This window comes from Malus domestica, chromosome 10 (genome assembly GCF_042453785.1).
Source record: "Malus domestica chromosome 10, GDT2T_hap1".
In the NCBI taxonomy this organism is placed as follows: domain Eukaryota; kingdom Viridiplantae; phylum Streptophyta; class Magnoliopsida; order Rosales; family Rosaceae; genus Malus; species Malus domestica.
Window position 1 is genome coordinate 4,115,130 of NC_091670.1, and position 19,959 is coordinate 4,135,088.

At 37.4% G+C, this 19,959-nt stretch overlaps 3 protein-coding genes across 6 annotated transcripts; all 3 read left to right on the forward strand.

Moving 5' to 3' along the window:
• Positions 1 to 3,738: 3,738 nt before the first annotated feature.
• On the forward strand, positions 3,739 to 14,585 carry LOC103411920 (uncharacterized). Of its 4 annotated transcripts, none has more exons than XR_011571827.1 (14): positions 3,739 to 3,980; positions 4,573 to 4,729; positions 5,477 to 5,563; positions 5,882 to 5,966; positions 6,042 to 6,135; positions 6,276 to 6,474; positions 8,192 to 8,269; positions 8,437 to 8,514; positions 8,608 to 9,785; positions 9,890 to 10,613; positions 10,688 to 11,158; positions 11,240 to 11,578; positions 12,483 to 12,517; positions 14,134 to 14,585. XR_011571827.1 is itself a non-coding variant. In XM_029109407.2 (14 exons), the coding sequence occupies exons 1-12, from the start codon at positions 3,835 to 3,837 to the stop codon at positions 11,381 to 11,383; spliced, it is 3,441 nt and encodes a 1,146-aa protein (XP_028965240.1). In that variant the 5' UTR covers positions 3,739 to 3,834; the 3' UTR covers positions 11,384 to 11,392; positions 12,483 to 12,517; positions 14,134 to 14,585. The 4 variants fall into 4 exon arrangements, 2 of the variants coding, with proteins under 2 accessions (XP_028965240.1, XP_028965239.1); XM_029109407.2 differs by having other exon boundaries at positions 11,240 to 11,392; XM_029109406.2 differs by lacking the exons at positions 12,483 to 12,517; positions 14,134 to 14,585 and having other exon boundaries at positions 11,240 to 11,690.
• LOC103444714 (histone-lysine N-methyltransferase ASHH1-like) lies at positions 14,134 to 15,291 on the forward strand. The gene is made up of 2 exons (XM_070805756.1): positions 14,134 to 14,599; positions 14,824 to 15,291. Exons 1-2 carry the CDS (start codon positions 14,411 to 14,413, stop codon positions 15,091 to 15,093), a joined length of 459 nt encoding a protein of 152 aa, XP_070661857.1. The 5' UTR covers positions 14,134 to 14,410; the 3' UTR covers positions 15,094 to 15,291.
• Positions 15,292 to 16,169: 878 nt separating this feature from the next.
• Positions 16,170 to 17,761, forward strand: LOC103444681 (leucine-rich repeat receptor protein kinase EMS1-like). The gene has a single exon (XM_008383631.4). It carries the CDS (start codon positions 16,490 to 16,492, stop codon positions 17,603 to 17,605), a length of 1,116 nt encoding a protein of 371 aa, XP_008381853.2. The 5' UTR covers positions 16,170 to 16,489; the 3' UTR covers positions 17,606 to 17,761.
• Positions 17,762 to 19,959: the final 2,198 nt, after the last annotated feature.

Sequence of the window (19,959 nt, forward strand, 5' to 3'; positions counted from 1 at the left end):
ACAAACAAAAAAACTTATATTTGGCTTTTAGTGTTTGTTCAAATTGCTTGCAACCTTAAATTTGTGAATGTGCATAATTCCCATCTTAATTAGTTACAATCTTTATTTTATCATTATCGCTTGCAAGTTGACAATGAAATGTAAAGCACCAAATGCAAACAAATGGGTAGCAAGCATGGCTGTGATGTAAGTAGTAGACGCTATGTTCACATATGTACATATTTTGCTTTGGTTAATACATTAAAGCATATCATCATTAAAGAGAATGGCACCATCAAAACAGACCATCATACAGGTAGACTTTATGTATTTTCATGTATATATTGTTCATCTTTTGTTTTGGATTAATGTATCATACCATTATTTGGTCATGATAGCTTGAAAAAATATGACCTACGTCATACAATTAAACAATGACAACATTTTCATTTAGACATTTAACGAACATATTAAAAAGATTTTTAGAAGCGCTCAACGCTCATGACAAATTAGAGGCCTTTCACATGTGCGTATGCGTGTGTAAAAAGGCTAGTGTAGATTGATCTAAAGAGGCATGGGCATTTTCGCACATGCAACCCAAGCAAAAATGAAATTATACAAACCAAGCAAGGGCAACATAAGCAGCAGACTGTTCAATGAACAGTGTTTTAGTTCATTTTCTCTTTTAGTATAGGTATAATTTATTGATTTAGCATTATCATTATACCATCTTTATATAATACATCAAATACATGAGTGGTTACTCAAAGGTTCTCTATAGTAACCCAACAACTTCTCTACATTATTACGATGTTTATGATAGTTTACTAACATACATTATTTGTTTCACTACACTTTCCCTTGGATGTTCTTGTAGCAATGATAGTTGTCTCGACAAAACCTTGCTTGGAAATCCTAGTGGGATAAAACCAACACGAAGGAGAAAAACCGAGCATAGTTAAAAAGACATTGATAAGTTGTTGGATGTGCATAATTTTGCCTCGTCAAAACTTTGACATGAAAAATCTAGGGGGATAAAACCTAGTTGAAGGGAAAAAAACACAACACGCTTAAATTCCCCCTGATGAATAAGCTTGGGTAGAACTTGACCTGGGGAAATGCATAAGTTTATAGGGAGTTGACAATAGCTGTTTGTGTTCATGCAAAGAACAAATAAATATAAAATACACTAGGAGTAATATAAAACTCCATGGTAAATATAAACCATATATTAGCCTTGTAGGCTCTTCAAGAGTTTTATGTCGGGCAGAGGCTCTCTGATGGTCAAGTTAGTAAGCAATTTTAGAATCAAGCAATGGGCAAGAGAATCTGAGTATTGAGAATTATGTTACTAGAGACGAACCCTAGATGAGTGTATTTATACCATTGGGAGAGAAACCGTTTTAGGATAGAATCCTCGTTCTAATATGGGAAAATCCTAGAAGATATCTAAAAATAGATATTGCACCCTCTTAAAAGTTATGATTATTTGAGGCACACGTCAATTCCTAAATTTTAGGAACTTCAAGATATATAAGGATCTGATTGAAACCATATTCGGATCAGATTGCGTATCTTGTAAAACAAACGTGGTCATCTAGCAGAGTCGCGCGGACTTCGCCTATTGCCCCGGAACACGGTGATGGTGGCACTACTGCTCTGTCTGGTCCAGCTCCGCTCGGAGCTGTCAAGTCCATGACCAGACTTCTAAGGTAAATTTGGATCAGCCTTACTATAGCCCTGGAAAATCATGGTTTCACATTGTAATACCTTGAAATTTTAAAATATATGAATATGTGGAGTAAATTGAGAATAAATAGATTTATGGTTATGGAAAATTGATTAGAGAAATTTTAAAATTTTGTTTCCAGGATTATTTATTATAATTTACGTCAAAAAATTTATTGATAAGTGAAAAAGATGAAAATGCCCTAGTTGACTAAATGTAATTTTACGAGGACATATTTTATCCTCATGTAATTTAAATTATTTCTTGATAAATTTGGATAAAGCTCGGTCCTACAAGTGTGTAGGCACAAACCGTTTGACAAACGGAGTTATAACGAAGGAGTTATTAACGTTCAAAGTTAAGGACATTTTGGTAATTGTCCTTCAATCTAGAAGGCTACAGATTTTCTAGAGCAATGAAATGTGCCACGTGTGTGGCTGGGATGAAAGGAAAAGAAGAGAAATGAGAGAGATGGACAGTTGAGATGGAAAGATAAGAAAAGAAATGTGGTGGGGAACTTGCCAATCAAAAGGGGGGGAATGAGGGAAATGAGGGAAAAGAGAAAGAGGGAACCGGACCCCTCGTCAACTCGCCAACCCGATCCCGCTATATCTCCCAATTCCGGCCACCGTTGATAACGGGACCGGTGTCATGTCGATCCTCACCTCGAACCCAGTCGATCCCTCCTTCAATTTCACCCAAAAACCAACGTGTTTTGGCATGTTTCACTAGGAAAACCCCTCGATGCCGCGTGGGTACCTTGGCTTCGATCCGCCATTTCTAAAACAAATTCCATCAAATACCACCACCAATAGACTCCCCTCAACCCCAAGAACAAAGCCCAAGCATTGGTTAGGGCGTCAGAACTGTTTTGGCGTCGAATCAAGAACACCAAATTCAATGGGTTCCAATGGTTTGAGGGTAATTTGAGGTGTTTCCCCGTTGAATTGGACTTCAGCCTAGGTATGAACGTTGTTCCTCTCATTGAACTCTACTTGCCTGTAAAATTTGGTAATTTTTAGAGTTAGTTAAAAAATTGGGTTTTCATTCGTCAGAAACCGCCACCTGTGGCGGAGCGTGGCCAGTGGGCCGATGCTGCCATTTTGTGCAAATTTTGATATTCTAAATACGAATTGGGTATCCAATTGATGTGTTTGATTATTAAACCCAATGTTGGTTATTTTGGTTACTTGAATATTTTCGGAAATGGATTATAATTGAATGGTGAACTACGAAAACTTAATCCCGTTTAAGGGTACGTAGGCAGTCTAACAGGAGTTAGATGCAGCCTTAAAATAACCGAGATTAAGCTTTATCGAAAATTAGAAAGAAGAAAAGGGTTTGGGTGTTTAGTATAAAGTTTAACCTTATGTTGTTGGTAAATAAATTTAGCTATAGATTTTGCGAGAAATTAAGAATTTATTAAATAAATTGTGATTAATGATATAAAATAAACAAGAGTTTAATTTGGCCTATCACCATAATTAGTTGCCAAAATAATTTTTTTGAGTCGGGGCGTTATACACACCCTTTATAAAAAGGATAGTGTTATTCACACACCTATTTTTATCTCCAATACACTCTTATTACTATTTTATCATTGATATTATTCAATTTATTCGATCCGATGACCAAAAATTGAGAAAAATATATAAGAAGTAACAATAAGTGTGTAGATAACACTGCTCTTGCAAAAACTATGGAGCATGCCTTGTGGTATAGAGTGCATGAGGCGAATTGACATAGTTGAATCATACGAGGTGAGTTTTTTTATCTACAAAATTGTACTATACTACTTTTTATTCAACTAATTTATGTATTTTTATAAATTTATCAGGTTGGTTCAAGAAGAAAAAAAAATGGTATTCCATTGATATGAAAGAAAAAAAAATCACTTTGGATCATTATTTTTCAGAATTTCAATCTCAAAAATAATATTTTGTGTTATTGTAAGTTGTTTTTATCATTTTAGTATTTTCTTTTTTAATAATAGTAGTATAGTTGAATGGTTACCCTTTAAAAAAGATGGGTGCACCGTGCACCCGAGAGAGAGAGAGAGAGAGAGAGAGAGAGAGAGAGAAGGGCACAAAACGGTGTCTCGAGCATAAGCCAAGCGACCGGAAAGAATGGAGTCAGAGGCAGATCATACACACTGTGAAATTGACCAGATTGAAGAACACTGTGCGCGTCAGCTGCTCTGCCTGACGGAACAGCGTACCGGAGAAGAGCCGCGGTACACCCACATTGAGCAAAACGAGTTCTTGCATAGAAGGTGAGTTACAATCACTGTCTCACTGTTAGTTTTTAGCTTCGGCATGAGCTTGTGCAATTCGGTTTATGGAAATCGAACTGCATTGGTTGATGAATTGCCAATCTGTTATCTGGGTTTCTCAATTTGTTGTCTTTTCTTGTAAATTTTGGGGTTTGTTTAGTTTTTTAAATACGGGATCGGAAAATTATGCTGTTGAGAGGATTGATTGTCTATTTCATTTGGTTGTGAATCTAAAGTATGAGGTTTTGGGGTTTAGGGTGTAAGATATATGATATGCAGTTATTTTCTTAATTGAAAATATTATCTTGTGTTGCCATGGCTGAAATACATCTGCTAACCTGCTCAAGGAAAGCTTTCTGCAGTTTGTTATTGTTTTTCACATTCATATTTAAGTCACTGTAAATTAGTACTCTGTCGTCCACACATGGGACAATGTTAATTTCTCGACTTTCTTGCAGACTCCATTACTTTGTTTTCTTGTTTTGGGTGGTGGTGGTGGTGAAGTTGCAGGTCATATCATAAATACTTGCATTGGAAATTTAAAATTATATAACAAGGGTTTCTTCTCTTCTATTTGTTTTATTTTTTGCAGACATAAGACACAGGCGGAGGAAGATATTGCTATATGTGAATGCAAGTATGATGAAAATGATCCTGAAAGTGCATGTGGGGAGAGGTGTTTGAATGTAATAACCAACACAGAATGCACTCCTGGGCATTGCCCTTGCGGTGTCTATTGCAAGAATCAGGTAAATTTTTATTTTTTTCCTCTGTGTGTGTCTTCTCTATTTTCTCCTGCTCATGGGTTTGTGAATATGGACCTGATAGCTTGCATATTATTTCTTCATATTTGTCTTTTTCTGTTTATACGTAAGCCTTCATGACATCGCCAAGTATAATTCAGAACTTTGTACATTGTGATTGTAGAAGATTATACTACTTAACCAATCTGTATTTTATTTATTCTATTTCCAATTCTCTTTTGTATTTGCCAATTCATATTATCCTCATGTAATGTTTACCAGCATATTGGTTTTAGCAGTATTGATCTTAACCGATTTTCATCTATCAAATGTTTCAATTCTTCACAAAAAGAGTAAATATGGTGGTAAGACCACGGTTACCACTGGAGGTGAGAATTTGTTGCCAAATACAAGGAAAGTTTATCTTTGATAGCGACATCATACTATTTGTAACCAAAAAATTTAGTTAAAGGTGGGCAGGGAGAACTAGATGGGGGGTTGGCAATGGCACCACTCTTCAATGTTTGTCTTTCATAGTTGCATCTGTAACTCTATTTTGTTTTTTAAACATTCGTTATGCTGTTTTCAACTGTCTAATAAATTATCTAAAACAACTTTTCCTTTTCTTGAAAATATTGGGATAGTGATGTACTTAGCATGAGTTTAAGATAATTTGAATCTTCAGTTCCCTGTTCAAATACTATGAAATTGATATTATTCATTTCTGATACCTCATTTGTTTACTGTCAACAGAGATTTCAGAAATGTGAATATGCCAAGACAAAGTTGTTTAAAACAGAAGGTTGTGGTTGGGGTCTTTTAGCTAATGAGAATATAAAGGTAAAGCCTACTAGTTTGTATTGATTTATTACAATTGTATACTGACTTCTCTTTACCTGGGTTCTTTTCTATTCAATTATTTACTTGAATCAATTATATACAGATTACTGAATTTTAGGTAAGTTTCTGGTTGCTGTTTCTTTTTGAAACATTTGAACTGTATAGTGCATCTTGGTATGTTATTTATCTTCGGAACTTTTGTTTTTGACTCAACTGAGAACATTGAAGCTTTATAAGTCTATGAGCTTTTTATAGTTTTATCTTTTGAGTGAATCTGTAATTTCTTGTAAGCTATTTGATTTGTTTTATACAATGCAGGCAGGACAATTTATTATTGAGTACTGTGGGGAAGTGATATCATGGAAAGAAGCAAAGCAAAGATCTCACACTTATGAAATCCAAGGTGATTTAATAGGCTTACCAGATATCTATTTGTATTACTTTATTGAAACTGACTTCAATTTGTGCATTGATGTAGGTCTCAGAGATGCATTCATTATTTCTCTCAATGCTTCTGAATCTATTGATGCCACTGAAAAGGGAAGCGTTGCTCGATTTATAAATCATTCATGGTGAGCCTCATCAGGCAAATCTTTCTGGGAAAGTTTAGTATGTTAGTCTAGTATATCTTTAGACTAACTAGCTGTTATCTTTTACTTTTATTTTACTTGCCCCAAGTTGAGATTGAGTTATTATACGTTAATGTTTTCAGCCAACCAAATTGTGAGACAAGAAAATGGAATGTGTTGGGGGAAATTAGGGTTGGAATATTTGCAAAGCAAGATATATTGGCTGGAACAGAGTTGGCATATGACTACAATTTTGAATGGTATGGGGGAGCTAAGGTTCGCTGCCTCTGTGGTGCTTCTAGCTGTTCAGGATTTCTTGGGGCAAAGTCTCGTGGTTTTCAGGTAATTTATTGATTGACAATTCTGGATACAAGTTTCATTTTAGATATTAAAGATGAAATAGCAGTTGTTTTGAGTGTGTGCTATAGGTGGCTGATATCTCCATAGCTGCTGCATATTATCTATTTCTTATTATAAAATTATCTGGATACTGCTGTTGAACTAAAAAAACTTAAATCTTGACTGTAAAGCATAATGCAAGTTCCTCAATCTTTCTGGTTACATTTTATTTTAATCTTTTGAGTTTCTTTTTCTCTAGGCATGGGCCCATTGTTCTTTGAAATTCATTGCATAACCTCTCTGAAGCTATCAACTTTCCAGGATCATAAATACATATATTATACTTATAAAATGGTTTTAGGTTTTTTCAGTGTCCATAGTGTCCATCGGTTTGCAATTATCCTACATACTTTTATGGGGCATATGTCTGACGCTTAGTTTAGAGGCATTGTTTCAATTAGTGTAAAGAAAGAAAAACTTAGGCATTCCTCACCTAGTCACCCTGAAAGTTTCTTAGGGCATACAAATGTTTTGTGAAATTTCTAAAAAGTATGGTATAGCAAACTCACACTTAAGATAAGTAAGAAAAAAGGAATTCTTTTGTTATGGGTTTTATATTATTTATTTTTTAAAACCCTAGTAAATAGAACCCCAAGTCTCTATCATTCATACCCGCACGCTGTTACGCAGCCAATTGACCCCCTAAGAAGCATGCAATGCAAAATTTGAATGGTTACTATATGGCAGCATCTTCATCATCAGTTGGGAGTTGAATTGTAACAGTTGGTATTTCAAATTTTTGTTCTTCTAGTGGTTTTTATTCTTTCAAAAAGGGTTTTGTAGAGTTCACGGTATTTCAATTATGCTCTTAATTCAGAAAATTCGTAAACGTTGAGGTGTTTGGCAGGAGAGAAATCTCTGGTTTCATCTCCTTTTCTTCCTCAGCGAGACTACTCACAACCTGAAAAATATATATTTACGGTTTATCACGGGCCAGTTATTGGGTTTCATAAATGAATTTGGCTTTGCCAAATTTGGGACCAAATTGGGTTGTTTTTAACATGTCTCATAGGGACTGAATATGAGATTGCCAATTTTGTGGTTTTAATGGTTTTAGGCCTGATCAGCACGCTCTGAGCTTTAATAATTCTTCTTAATGACTATGGTAACCTTTGGAAAATGACTTAAAAAAACTTAATTCACATCTAAAATGTTTTCCAGTTTCTCAACCATATTCACTCAGGCTTATACCTACCCTACGATCCAATTATAACCATAACCCTATACCTATCACAATCTTCAAAATCAGCCCTTCCTCACTCCATAAACCCCAATCACGTAATACCACCCATATTGAGTTTTCTTGGTCAATGGAGCATCAAATCATCATTTATGACAAGTCAGTGAGAATGGAAAGGTATGTTATATGCCAAATTAGTTGAGCTTATTTTGTCCTTTTGGTTACTAAAAACTGGGCTTATGTTTTGTTTGGCTACTTAGAGCTGAGCACTAAACGTACTGTGCAGTTCTATGTGGCCGAACAACAATTCATTAAATGTAGCCATCTATTGCTGCAGAGCACATTTGGAGTGTAACCAGAAATGGCTGCACACCAACATGAAAGTGGAGCCAGTATAGCCACGCAATTCTCTCTATGTGCTGTATTCTGATACAGAACACTGACCAAATTCTTTATCTAAACTTGTTTTCTCTAATGCAGGGCGAAACTTCTTCTCGAGGTAGTGGGGTTGGCTCAGAATGTGCAACGGACTACACAAGTGAATTTACAACTAATGAGGTTACCAACTCTATCTTTAAATTGATAATGGACTTCATTATGAGACAGCTTCACTAGCTTAGGGTTTGGTCAAAATATTTCTTGCACCAACATGGAAGTGCTTCCATCAGTTACTATGGCTCCTCTTGTGACGTGTTCTTTATTCAAACTTGTTTTTGAGAATGCAGGACGACAATTCTGCCCGAGATAGTGGGGTTAGCTCAGACTGTGTAATGGATTTCACAAGTGAATTTACTACTTATGTGGTAACCAACTTCATTGTTAAAATAGCATTGGTCCCAATAAGAGCCTTATGGATATTTTGGGTACTTATATGCTAGTTTTCTATTGTTTTGTAGATATTCAAGACTAGAGAGTCCTTGATGCAGTGGGCTCGTGAGGCTGGGAAGCGAAATGGGTTTGTTATTGTGACAATACGATCTGATATGGGTAGTAAGAGTACGAAACCAAGAGTTACATTAGGTTGCGAGAGGGGTGGAAGATTTAAGGAGAAGAAAACTAGGGCTGCAAAAAAAAGACGTGGGACAGGCACAAAGAAGTGTGGGTGTCCTTTCACATTGAAAGGGGAGAAGTCAGCGAATGGGGACGGATGGATGCTAAAGGTTGTATGCGGAGTGCATAACCATGCATCCACTGAGTATCCTGATGGGCGTTCATATGCAGGGAGGTTATCTGAGCAGGAGACTTCACTCTTGATAGACTTGTCAAAGAGTTTAGTACGACCCAAAGAAATCCTGAGCACTTTGAAGCAAAGGGATGAACTCAATGCTACAACCATAAGGACGATCTATAATGCACGCCAAAGGCAAAGAGTTAAAGAGAAGGCAGGGAGGTCTCAAATGCAACAACTGTTATGTAAGTTGAATGAGCATGACTATGTCGAGTGGCATAGGAGGTGCCCTATGTCAGATAGTGTGCAGGACTTGTTTTGGGCGCACCCTGTGAGTTTGGAGTTGTTACGTGCATTTCCAACCATTTTGATGATAGATTGCACGTATAAGACCAACAGGTACCATTATCCCTTACTAGAGGTTGTAGGCGTCACATCCACTGATATTACATTCTCAGTTGCATTTGTTTTTTTGGATTCTGAAAAAGAGGACAACTATATATGGGCATTAAGTAAATTGCGTGGTGTCATGGTGGAGTGTCCCATGCCAAATGTAATTGTCACAGACATGGATTTGCCATTGATGAGAGCCATTGAGGTAGTATTCCCTACAGCTAAAAATCTTTTATGTAAATGGCATATTAATAAGCATGTGTTGGCAAAATGCAAAAACTTGTTTGAGTCCAAGGAAATGTGTGATAGATTTATTATGAAGTGGAATGTACTTGTGACCTCTCCTACAGAAAATGATTATATGTGGGATCTAGCAGTGTTACAGAGAGAATTTAGTATGTACACTGAGGTCATGGAGTATGTTACAAACACCTGGTTGAATCCTTTCAAGGAAAGATTTGTGTCGGCTTGGACGGACATGATCATGCATTTTGGTAATGTAACATCAAACAGGTAATTTCACGAGGTTATATTACTCACACTACATTACATTATTGGTTTAATATGAAGTTTGTAACTTTGTGTTAACTTGCTTGCGTTGTTTTATGTTTTAATAGGGTCGAGGGTGTACATACCAAGCTTAAGAGGGAGCTTGGTATGAGCCAGGGGAATTTTGAGGGTTCTTTTGAGAGGATACACCCTCTTATTGAGTTACAGCACAATGACATAAAGATATCTTTTGACAAGTGTTTGACGGTCACACAACAAAGCTTCAAGTCTTCAGAATTCAAATATTTGAGAGGAGTTGTATCTATGTTTGCATTGGAGAAGGTGTTATCTCAGTCCAAACTAGCCATCTCAATTGGTGCTGGTGGTTTAGGATGTGGTTGTGTCATACCCAGAACCCATGGTCTACCTTGTGCCCACGAGATTGTGAAATACAAGAGGGAGTGTCGGCCAATTCCTCTTGAGTCGCTTGACCCCCATTGGACTAAACTTGATATACTACCTCCGAGTTCTGCTCAGGAATCTATGGATGTGAATGAGTTTCCTGAGTTGGAGTTGCTTCAACGATACTTTCTGGAGGCAAATGCAGAAAATAGGTTGATGCTCAGGAAAAGAGTGAGAGAACTTGTAGCACCCTATACAACTAGTCTTGTTGAACCAGGACTAGGAGTCAAGTCCAGATTACAAGGTCAACTGAGGGAGAAAATTGATATGTCCACTCAACAGGACCCATATGCATTTGAGTTGAAATCTGCATTTTTGTATAGTCACTCACCTAGCGCAATGGATGATCAACAAAATTTTAAACATAAGCAAATGGAGCGAACCAAGGAGGTAATAAAGATACCAATTCCTAAATCGAATATCACATAGTTACCCATTTATACATAATGTTCATATTCATGCAGGTGTACCGGACATTATCAATGAAAGGTATTTCGTATATTGATGCGTTCCCAATTGGATTGAGGCCCTTCATTCAGCAAGTCAAGGATGTATGTCATGATGGTCACTGCGGGTTTAGGGCAGTTGCTGATTTGGTGGGATTGGGTGAGAATGGGTACCTGCAAGTTCGTAATGACTTGCTTACTGAGTTGTCTTCATATTCTGCGCATTATGGCGAGTTGTATTGCAGCACAGACAGGGTTCGTGAGTTAGCACAGATACTATCATTCTTTGATGAAGGTAGAGCACCATTTGACAGATGGATGATGATGCCTGACATGGGTCATCTTATAGCATCATGCTATAAGGTTGTGCTTTTCCACTTATCATCTACTCAGTGCCTTACCTTCCTACCGCTTCGGTCAGCACCAGTTTCTTTGCCAAGGCGTCGACAGATTGCTATTGGTTTTATGAATGATTGTCATTGTGTGGAGGTATGATACCAATAATAATGGACTGTTCTATTTTATTTGTAGATAGGCAATGTAGATTAATGTTACATATATTTCTTGTAGGTGTTCTTAAGGCCGGGGCATCCTGTGCCTCCCATTGCGTCTGATTGGATCAGATATCATACGCCAGCTGCACAAGGATGGGACACTGTGTATACTAGTTGTATTTTACGCTTCAAATCTCTTGTCAGCTGTGATCAAATCTGACTCGGTCAGGTGCAAGTAACGACTCCAAACTTTCTCAAAATATGCTTAGAATGGTCAGGTTTGATCACGTCTATGCACAAATGCGCCCTGAAAGGAGTGCCATGCAGTGGATGTTGCTCTCAAATCCCACCATAAGGATCCAAAGTACCTACACAAATAATGGAAACAAATATTTCCAGTGATATATACTTAGTGGTAAAGTGTTAAACCTTATAGTATGGACAGGGTATCTTATATGTCACCTGTTACGAAAGCATCCAGCACCTCTTGTATCCTACAAATCATTCATAGTGGCAGCATTTGACAATTGTGGTATCCAACGACAAACAAGCGGTTGACCTGAGATAGATCATGATATGACCATGTCTCAAAGAGCAAGAAACTTACATACATCTGCCTCAAAATTTGTCAAGTATCCTGTTATCAGTCTAATACCTTGTTAGGTGCCCCAAATGTACATGTGTAGGCAAGGGCCACAACTCCCCATACGCACCACTCATCTGACTAAATTCCATAAGTATACAGTAGTAGGTTTTATACACACTCGCGTAAATTCCGCAAGTATACAGTAGTAGATTTTATACACACTCGTGCACCACTCTTATCAGTTAACTGTACATGTCAACATAAACAATATTCTTAGTATCTTGATCGTGCACATATGAACAAAATTGGGAAGAACTGAAAATCCCTTAAAACTTCACATTAATTTGTCGGTTCTCCATCACTAGTGCTGAAAATCATAATCTCAGCATAAAAGAAAAACTAGCTTCTCTATACTGTATACTTTTTTTTTGTTGTTCCAAGTAGTTTTTGTTTAATCCTAATTGTATTATCATACTTATCTTGTAGGGCATGTTTATTTTATTTATTTATCTCCTTTCTTCTAAGTTTTAGCATTTAGCATTGGGTGTTCATGTGATTTCTAGTGTTCATTTGCTGTTACTGTGCATTTGTTCAAGATATTAGTTAGTGTTGTGTATTTATAATTTTATAGAAACATCTGGTGTGCGTTTTGCTGTTATTTTTGTTTTGTTCAGTAAATTGTTCTTCTTGGTAAATATTTTAACCTGTGTTATGCAACTTTTTTTATAAATAGGAGGATACTTACCTATGGGAAGACGACGATGACAGGTATGTACCATACATTGGGATGCATTTCTCTTCAAAGTTTCTTTCTGCAGAAGTGATTGTTGCATGAATTTCTTTCTTTAACATGTCCTTAGCCTATGCTTTGGTCTGCCCTGCATGCACTTGCTTGTTGATTAGTTGTAGATTTATACTTTAGTTATTGTCCTTCGAAATTTTGTTCCTCATGTTCACGTAATAGGCATTGATATATTGTAATCTAGCAACGACACTTCTTTGAAGTTGTGTTTGTCAGACAACAACACAGTGCTCTTCTATGTGGTCTGTGTGCATTTTTTTACCACCCAACACCCCGTTGACATTTTCCCAACACTTCGATGAGATAGTTGAGGTGAAAATATAGTTTGTTTCTTAAGAGATAGTAAAAAGATGTTATACAATAAGGGTGGGTGCCTAGGGATAAAATTCAAGACTTAGCAACAAGGTGACTTAGTTAACCATGTCCTATGGATGTTACATGTGAATACTAATTCTTATATTTTTTTATTTCTATATTGTTATTTTCATACTTTTATGACACTTACAGAGCTAACACTTAAGTGTGGCTACATTTTGAATTTTAATTATAGGGTTGGATTTATTATGCTGTAGTAATATGGAGTTAGGACTTTGGTTTTACTTTCCCTCGATGAACTTTTTGTCTATTAACTTTATTACAAGCTTTGACTATTAACTTTATTACAAGCTAAGTATGCATAAAGATAAAACTAAATTGTAAAACAATAAAAGAATGTATACACTTCCTGAATCCATGGCGTGTGGTATTTTAATTTGTTAAAACTTGCCTTGTCATTGTTGATGTGCCAGTGTCGTGTCGGTGGCTCCTGATATTTTATATATTTTTGTTCTTTTCCTGTAATCCTATAGTTTGTGATTTTGTATACTTTTGATAGATGGGCAACTTTTTCTTCTCTTTACATACCTAATTTTCTTTAATAAGTATATTTTGTGCATCGTACAAAAGCAAATAATTCTAGTTTAATCTGAAGTCCTGGGCCGTTTCAGACCTTAACTGAACTAATAGGGTAAAGAGAAAACTCTTCAAAGAATTGTGAGTTTTGCGGAAGACTAGAGTTTTGGGAATATCCCCATTCATAGGTATGAGATCCACATCTATGAATGGAAATCAACTCTAAAATCAGTTGTTAGAATCAAAAGGTCTTCAAATCGTTCATTTGAAACAATAGAAACTCTTATTGAAGGATCATGATGTTTTCCAAAAATCTAAAATCTTGATTGATAGAGAAACAATATCACCATTTTGGTTCAGTAAGATACATGAATCAAATGAGTGGATCAGTGCAAGTAGTTTCCACTTATATGGTGGGACTGGTTATCTTGCTAAATTTCAGAACTATTCTAACACAAGACTTGGGTTATCCTTTTCCTTTTGTGGCCTATGTAGTTGAAAGGTATAGGTTTTATGATAGTTTTATCTTGACTATGTCTTTAGTTTAGTATCAAACAAAAATCTCTCAAACGTACCACATTCACTCACGAACACATGTACATATATAGAGATTTTCTTGAAGAATTGTGCATTCAATTTACGACTTTCCTTTCGTATTCAAGTTATATACACAACTGCCTCTTTGTGACAGATATTCAGTTGAGAAAATTCCACTGTACGATTCTGCAGAGGATGAGCCTTCGTCTAGGCTCTTCAAGGCTGTGAACTCCTCAGAGTTTGATGTTGCTGGGATGATGGTGAATGTCAATGTGGATTCTGAACATCAGTTGATGTCTACTGCTCTTGTTGTGCAATCACTTGATTCTGTTCCAATGGAGGGTGTAGTTGTGGAGGTAAAAACAGAAGTGAGCGAGGGGAGGAAACTTTATTCAGAAAACAATCAACTGTCTATATAAAAAAAGAATGCGATGATATCTCGTATCCGCAGTAATACTGCAGGTCGGAATTATCACATTGGATCAGGGTCCATGTCAAACAAAAGATCAAAACAATATAATGGAAAGTTGAAACATGGTGCACAAAAGCAAGTTGACGCCAAGTGTGTTGCTGCGCTTCTAGCATCAAAGGAAGCACAAGAGGAAATTTTAAGTTATGAGGTATTTATTTTCAGTTTTTATTGATCTGCTTGGTGGACTAAAATATCGCCATTAACTTTGCCCTTGCATGTGCATCCATGCGTCACACCCTGTACCATCTTACTGGAGTTGCGTTATTTATATTTTGTTGAAGTACGGTTTTAGTATTTTAACATTATGATTTTTTCACTCTCTTAGAAGTGGTCTATTTATCAAAATTGTTCATGTTCAAATTTCGTTTGCAGCGGATGAAAAACGACTCTGCCACTCATCTTGAATCTCTCTACAACGAGATACGACCTGCCATTGAAGAACATGAAAGGGACAGCCAAGACAGCGTAGCTACCAGTGTAGCTGAGAAGTGGATAGAAGCCTGCTGCATGAAACTCAAGGCGGAGTTCGACCTTTATTCTTCCATTGTCAAAAGCATTGCCTGCACTCCGCGAAGGCCATTTGGCCAGGCCGAACCTTCTGACGGCAGCACCGAGAATGAGATTAAGTACTTGCAGAATTGATCTTTCTTCTAACCACGATCATTGGTTTGAAAATTGAAAACCGAAAAACGTTACTTCTGTTTCGCGACCATCAGATTTACACTATGATTCTGGTACTATTTTTACATATTTGGCGTTGTGAGTTACCAATTTACGTATTATGAAGCTACATTTTTCTTCCGGACAATAATCCGACTTATGGTTGTCATTACCTACCAACTCTCGATCTCTTGGAGTAAGTTGTGAAAAAAAAAGAAAAGAAGCAGGACGCATAGGAACTGCGTCCGAATTTTTTTGGGGCCTAAGCCCCGCTGTGGTAGGCTAGTTGGTTATAACAGTTTAGAATAACGCGTTTAGAATAACGCATTCATTTTGTTGGTTTACATTAGAATTTGGATGTCCAAAGTGGCAGGAGTATCTTTACATTTGTTTCTTCGAAACTTGTACAACGCGCCGAAGTATGAGATATGACGGACTTTTATGAACATTTAGATTTTTATAAAGTTGTAACGGTTTCCCTGAGGCTTCTCTGGCTTTGTTTGCGTACGTGGGCAGGTGGACCAGCTACTAATCCTGGCCCCACATAATGACGCGTGGGTCCCTGACCATTGCACACGATTTCTGGCAGGTCCCGCGCAAAATGTAGGTCGTTCTCGACTTCTTGTATTTTTACTTTTGTTTTGTTATGTTTTAAATAGGAATTCTCTTTTTATTCCACATATTACTTTTCAAATCAAAGGTTTTTTATTTGTTCAAACGATAGACGAGATCTCAAATTTAATTATCATAGCCAGCGGATTACAAATTTATTTGAAAAATAGTTATAATAAACATACTTCAACATTTGATTTATAGAAATTATTGTTTTTTAATAATGACGACATATATTAATTATGTAACACTCTAGAAAAATAAAAATAGGGTGCCCCTCCCTTTCTCAATTTTAATATAGCATTCAACCCGTCCCCGTTATTCCCTTCATACTTATCACTACCCATCCAAATTTCTTGGCATACCCTTTCTTGAAATGAAAAGATACCAATGGTCATGAAGGAAGAATTCTTCAAGACATTTGGTATCTTCTAAAAATATTCCAATAGTCAAATAAACAAAAATAATACGTAATTACATGTTATATTATATTGATTACGTATTTTACTAACTATGCCAAATAATTTGATTTCAAAGTAGACGAATTTTGGCGTTGACTCGTCTTCCTTGACTCGCCGACTGATCATCGCAATCTCCCCATTCATACTCAGTCAAACCCACCTTCCACGCAACCCCGTTTCTTCCATTGCAGCCTGCTCCCTTCCTCCCCTTCTCCTGCCCCACATCGATCATATATCTCTCTCACCAAACCCCCTCTTTTGCTAGTTATACCCCCCACTCCCTCTCCCTCTCCCGATCAATTTCGATGTATATGGACAAACCTGTCCAATCCGTCCTCGCTGCTACCGGCGGCTTCTTCGTCGTAACCCTCATCCTCGCCGCCGTCTACCTCGTCTGCAAGGACTGCAAATCCAAATCCACCCGCTCCCGCCCCGCCCGTCCCCTCTGCAACCCGGCCGCCCTCTCCGCCATCATCGTCGACGAGAGTACCTCCTTCGATCCGTGCCTCAAGTTCTCCATGGAAGAAGTCGTCAAGGCCACCAAGAACTTCTCCGCCCATCTCGTTGTCGGTGACGGCGGCTTCGGCCTTGTCTACAAGGCCCAACTCCCCGACGGCCTCACCGTCGCGATCAAGAAGCTGGATCCCGACGCCTTCCAAGGGTTTCGGGAATTTCAGGCCGAGATGGAAACCCTAGGTAAGCTCCGCCACCCCAACATCGTCAAGATTTTAGGATACTGCGTCTCCGGCGCCGACAGGATATTAATTTATGAGTTTATTTCAAAGGGAAATCTCGACCGTTGGCTTTATGACTCGTGGTCGTCGGACGGCGACGGTTATGAGGACGGGCCGGGGTTGAGATTACCGTTATCTTGGAAAACGAGGATTAAGATCGTTAGGGGAGTGGCGAATGGGTTGGCATATTTGCATGGGCTTGAAAAGCCCATTATTCATAGGGATATTAAGGCCAGCAATGTGTTGTTGGACAAAGATTTTGAGGCCCATATTGCTGATTTTGGGCTGGCCAGAAGTATGGACGCCTCCCGGTCTCACGTGTCGACTCAATTTGCCGGCACGATGGGTTACATGCCCCCGGAATACAAGGAAGGGTTCACGGGGGCAACCGTCAGGGCGGACGTGTTTAGCTTTGGGATCTTAATGTTGGAGGTTGCGACCGGGAGGCGGCCAAATTTGCCGACGGTGCACGACGGGAACCAAATGGGGTTGGTGGAATGGGCTAGGAAAATGGTGGAACAAAATCGGCAAATGGAAATGGTGGATTCAAGCATTTCGAATGAGGATTTGGATGAAGGGGAAGTGAAGGAGTATTTTAGCATTGCTACTACATGTGCTCGTGAGATTTCAAGAGACAGGCCCGCCATGAAAGAAGTCATTGAAATGTTGGACCAAATTTCGACATGAATATTTTCAGTACAGTTTTTGTTGTTTTGAGTAGTGTTTGTTTATTTTACGGGATATTGAATAATGTTGCTTGGAGTGTTCACGAAAGGGCATGTGAATGTGATGTTGAGCCAATTAACCAATGAAATGTCACAAGTAGGAGAATTAGTACTTAAATTGTGTAATTTGTATTTCAATATTATATTTAGACACATAAAACTGACACGACAAATTCTTTAATACAAGTGAGTCTCACATATAATGATTGAAGTGATTTATAATGAAGAATTTTAGTTTTGTGTGTTCAAATAAAATTACTGTTTTTGTTTACAAGTCCTTTTATGAATGGTAATACCAAGATCCCAACTAAAGGATGAGAGGATCCTTTTATAATTATAATAATTATGGTTGTATGGTGGATTACTTTGATGATTAAAGTCTCTCTTCAACTTATTGTCTTATGGATTTAAACTCATTCCCTCCCATTTATTGTAGATTAGTATAAAATATTATTTATAGTAATATTTAAAAACATGGTTGTTGTGCTTTTGGTTGAACTAATAAATTGGTTAAGATTGTTTTTCGATGAGAATTAATTTATGCCGCACAAGAAAGGGAAGAAGAATACTATAAGGTAATGCTAGGAAAACTAAAATTTTAAACTAAATTGTCTAAACCAAATGACGTGAGCAATTAACATCATGATATTACCAACTAAGTGTTGCAAAAAGAAAAGAACTCCCCAACCCTAGAGAACGATTAAAACCGAGCAACGTTAGTCCAATCTATTTCCAATGGGAGTATATACTCGAGATATCAATAAGCGTGAATCTTGTGGAGTTAAGTTGTGTGTTGTTTAATTATTGCTGTAGTTTGAAATAATTCCAGAATCTCAAGCCTCGCTTTAGTTGAGTAGGCCGGAACTTCATATTCGCTACCTTGAGCTGTAGCATGATAAGCTTTATAGGCTTAACATGATGCACTATCAACATCACTGATATTATCTCAATTTAACCATCTATTACTAGATGTTGGGTAGGAATAGGCAACGGTTATGGCAGGACGGGTAACCGCGGTTGTTTACCCATAACTGTTTAAGTCCTTGCCCGCATAACCGTTGGGTAATTGTATAAATGGTTATACCCATATCCATAACCGCGTACCCATTTAACTCTAACCGCATACCTGTTTATCCATTTACCCGTTTTAACCCATTTATCATTTTTACCCATTTACCCTTTTTTTACCTGTCTGCACATTTTTTTTTTTACCCATTTATAGGTACATTTAACATGCACTACCGTGTTTCAATTTTTAAGTTCTCATACTATTCCAATAATTGAAATTATAATTTACGGACAATATTTGCAACTACATGCACATTTTTGCTCGGTCCAATCAATTCTAGTATCTTATTAATTAATGCAAGTTAACCTTTTTTTTTCCTTTTTTCTTTATACAATCCCCTTAAGCTTACAAAACTTATTTGCCCTATTCTGTGAAGGTCAATTGAAGGGAATTTTATATGTGCCCTACAATTTGCACATTATACCTCACAACTTATTGGAATAAGATGGGAATGCCGTGAATTTGTAGGGTATGCTGCAAGTTACTTAAGAAAAGTGAATTAGTAAGAAATCAAATGCTATTGGCCTAGCGTGCAGTCTGGATTGTAAGTAAAGCTCTGATCAAGTCATTTGGCTCCGTTGGAAGCCAGTAACTCTCACAGCATTTCCATTAACAAGAGAACCGGGTTTCGTTTTCCATCTGATCCTCTATGTTTTATCAAATCATGTGACCTTTTGGGATCACACTAAGTATATTTGGATAGAGCTTGATTCCGCGAACGCATAGACGAAAACCATTCATGAATCGGAATTATAATGAGAGAGATTTAAGCAAGCGAAGGCAAGGGTAAAATGACACACCCCGATCCTAGAATCAAGGCGTGCTGGCCGTCACGTGAGTGTGACGTAGCCAAAAAGTGCGACACGGAAGCAAGATATAATAGAAATATGAAGGAATTTAAACCAACCACTAGCAGCATAACCTACTAGCATACAAGAGAGAGTTATAAAGTAAAACACACGAATTCAGAGCGTAGGTGTAAGTGCAGTCAAGTAGGACCATAATTAAAGTACAACACCCGCAGGTGAGTCCTACATGCAGAACGTCTGTCAGAATGCCGAAAAGACCTCGTGAGTCACCAACTGCTAACTAGAACCTGGAGGGGCGCAAAACAAAGATGAGTGGGTCAGTAAAACCAAAGATTTTCCAAAACATTTCATTTAAAACATTTCTAACCCCTCACCGTAAAACCTGTATACTTTCCCAGAAAAATAGTATATAAACATATATATATACATAAATCATCA

Coding starts and splice junctions, on each gene's coding strand:
- LOC103411920 (XM_029109407.2), top strand. CDS start 3,835: ATGGAGTCAGAGGCAGATCATACACACTGTGAAATTGACCAGATTGAA. Junction 4,730..5,476: donor GTGTCTATTGCAAGAATCAG/GTAAATTTTTAT, acceptor TACTGTCAACAG/AGATTTCAGAAATGTGAATA. Junction 6,475..8,191: donor CAAAGTCTCGTGGTTTTCAG/GTAATTTATTGA, acceptor TCTCTAATGCAG/GGCGAAACTTCTTCTCGAGG.
- LOC103444714 (XM_070805756.1), top strand. CDS start 14,411: ATGATATCTCGTATCCGCAGTAATACTGCAGGTCGGAATTATCACATT. Junction 14,600..14,823: donor AGGAAATTTTAAGTTATGAG/GTATTTATTTTC, acceptor TTTCGTTTGCAG/CGGATGAAAAACGACTCTGC.
- LOC103444681 (XM_008383631.4), top strand. CDS start 16,490: ATGTATATGGACAAACCTGTCCAATCCGTCCTCGCTGCTACCGGCGGC.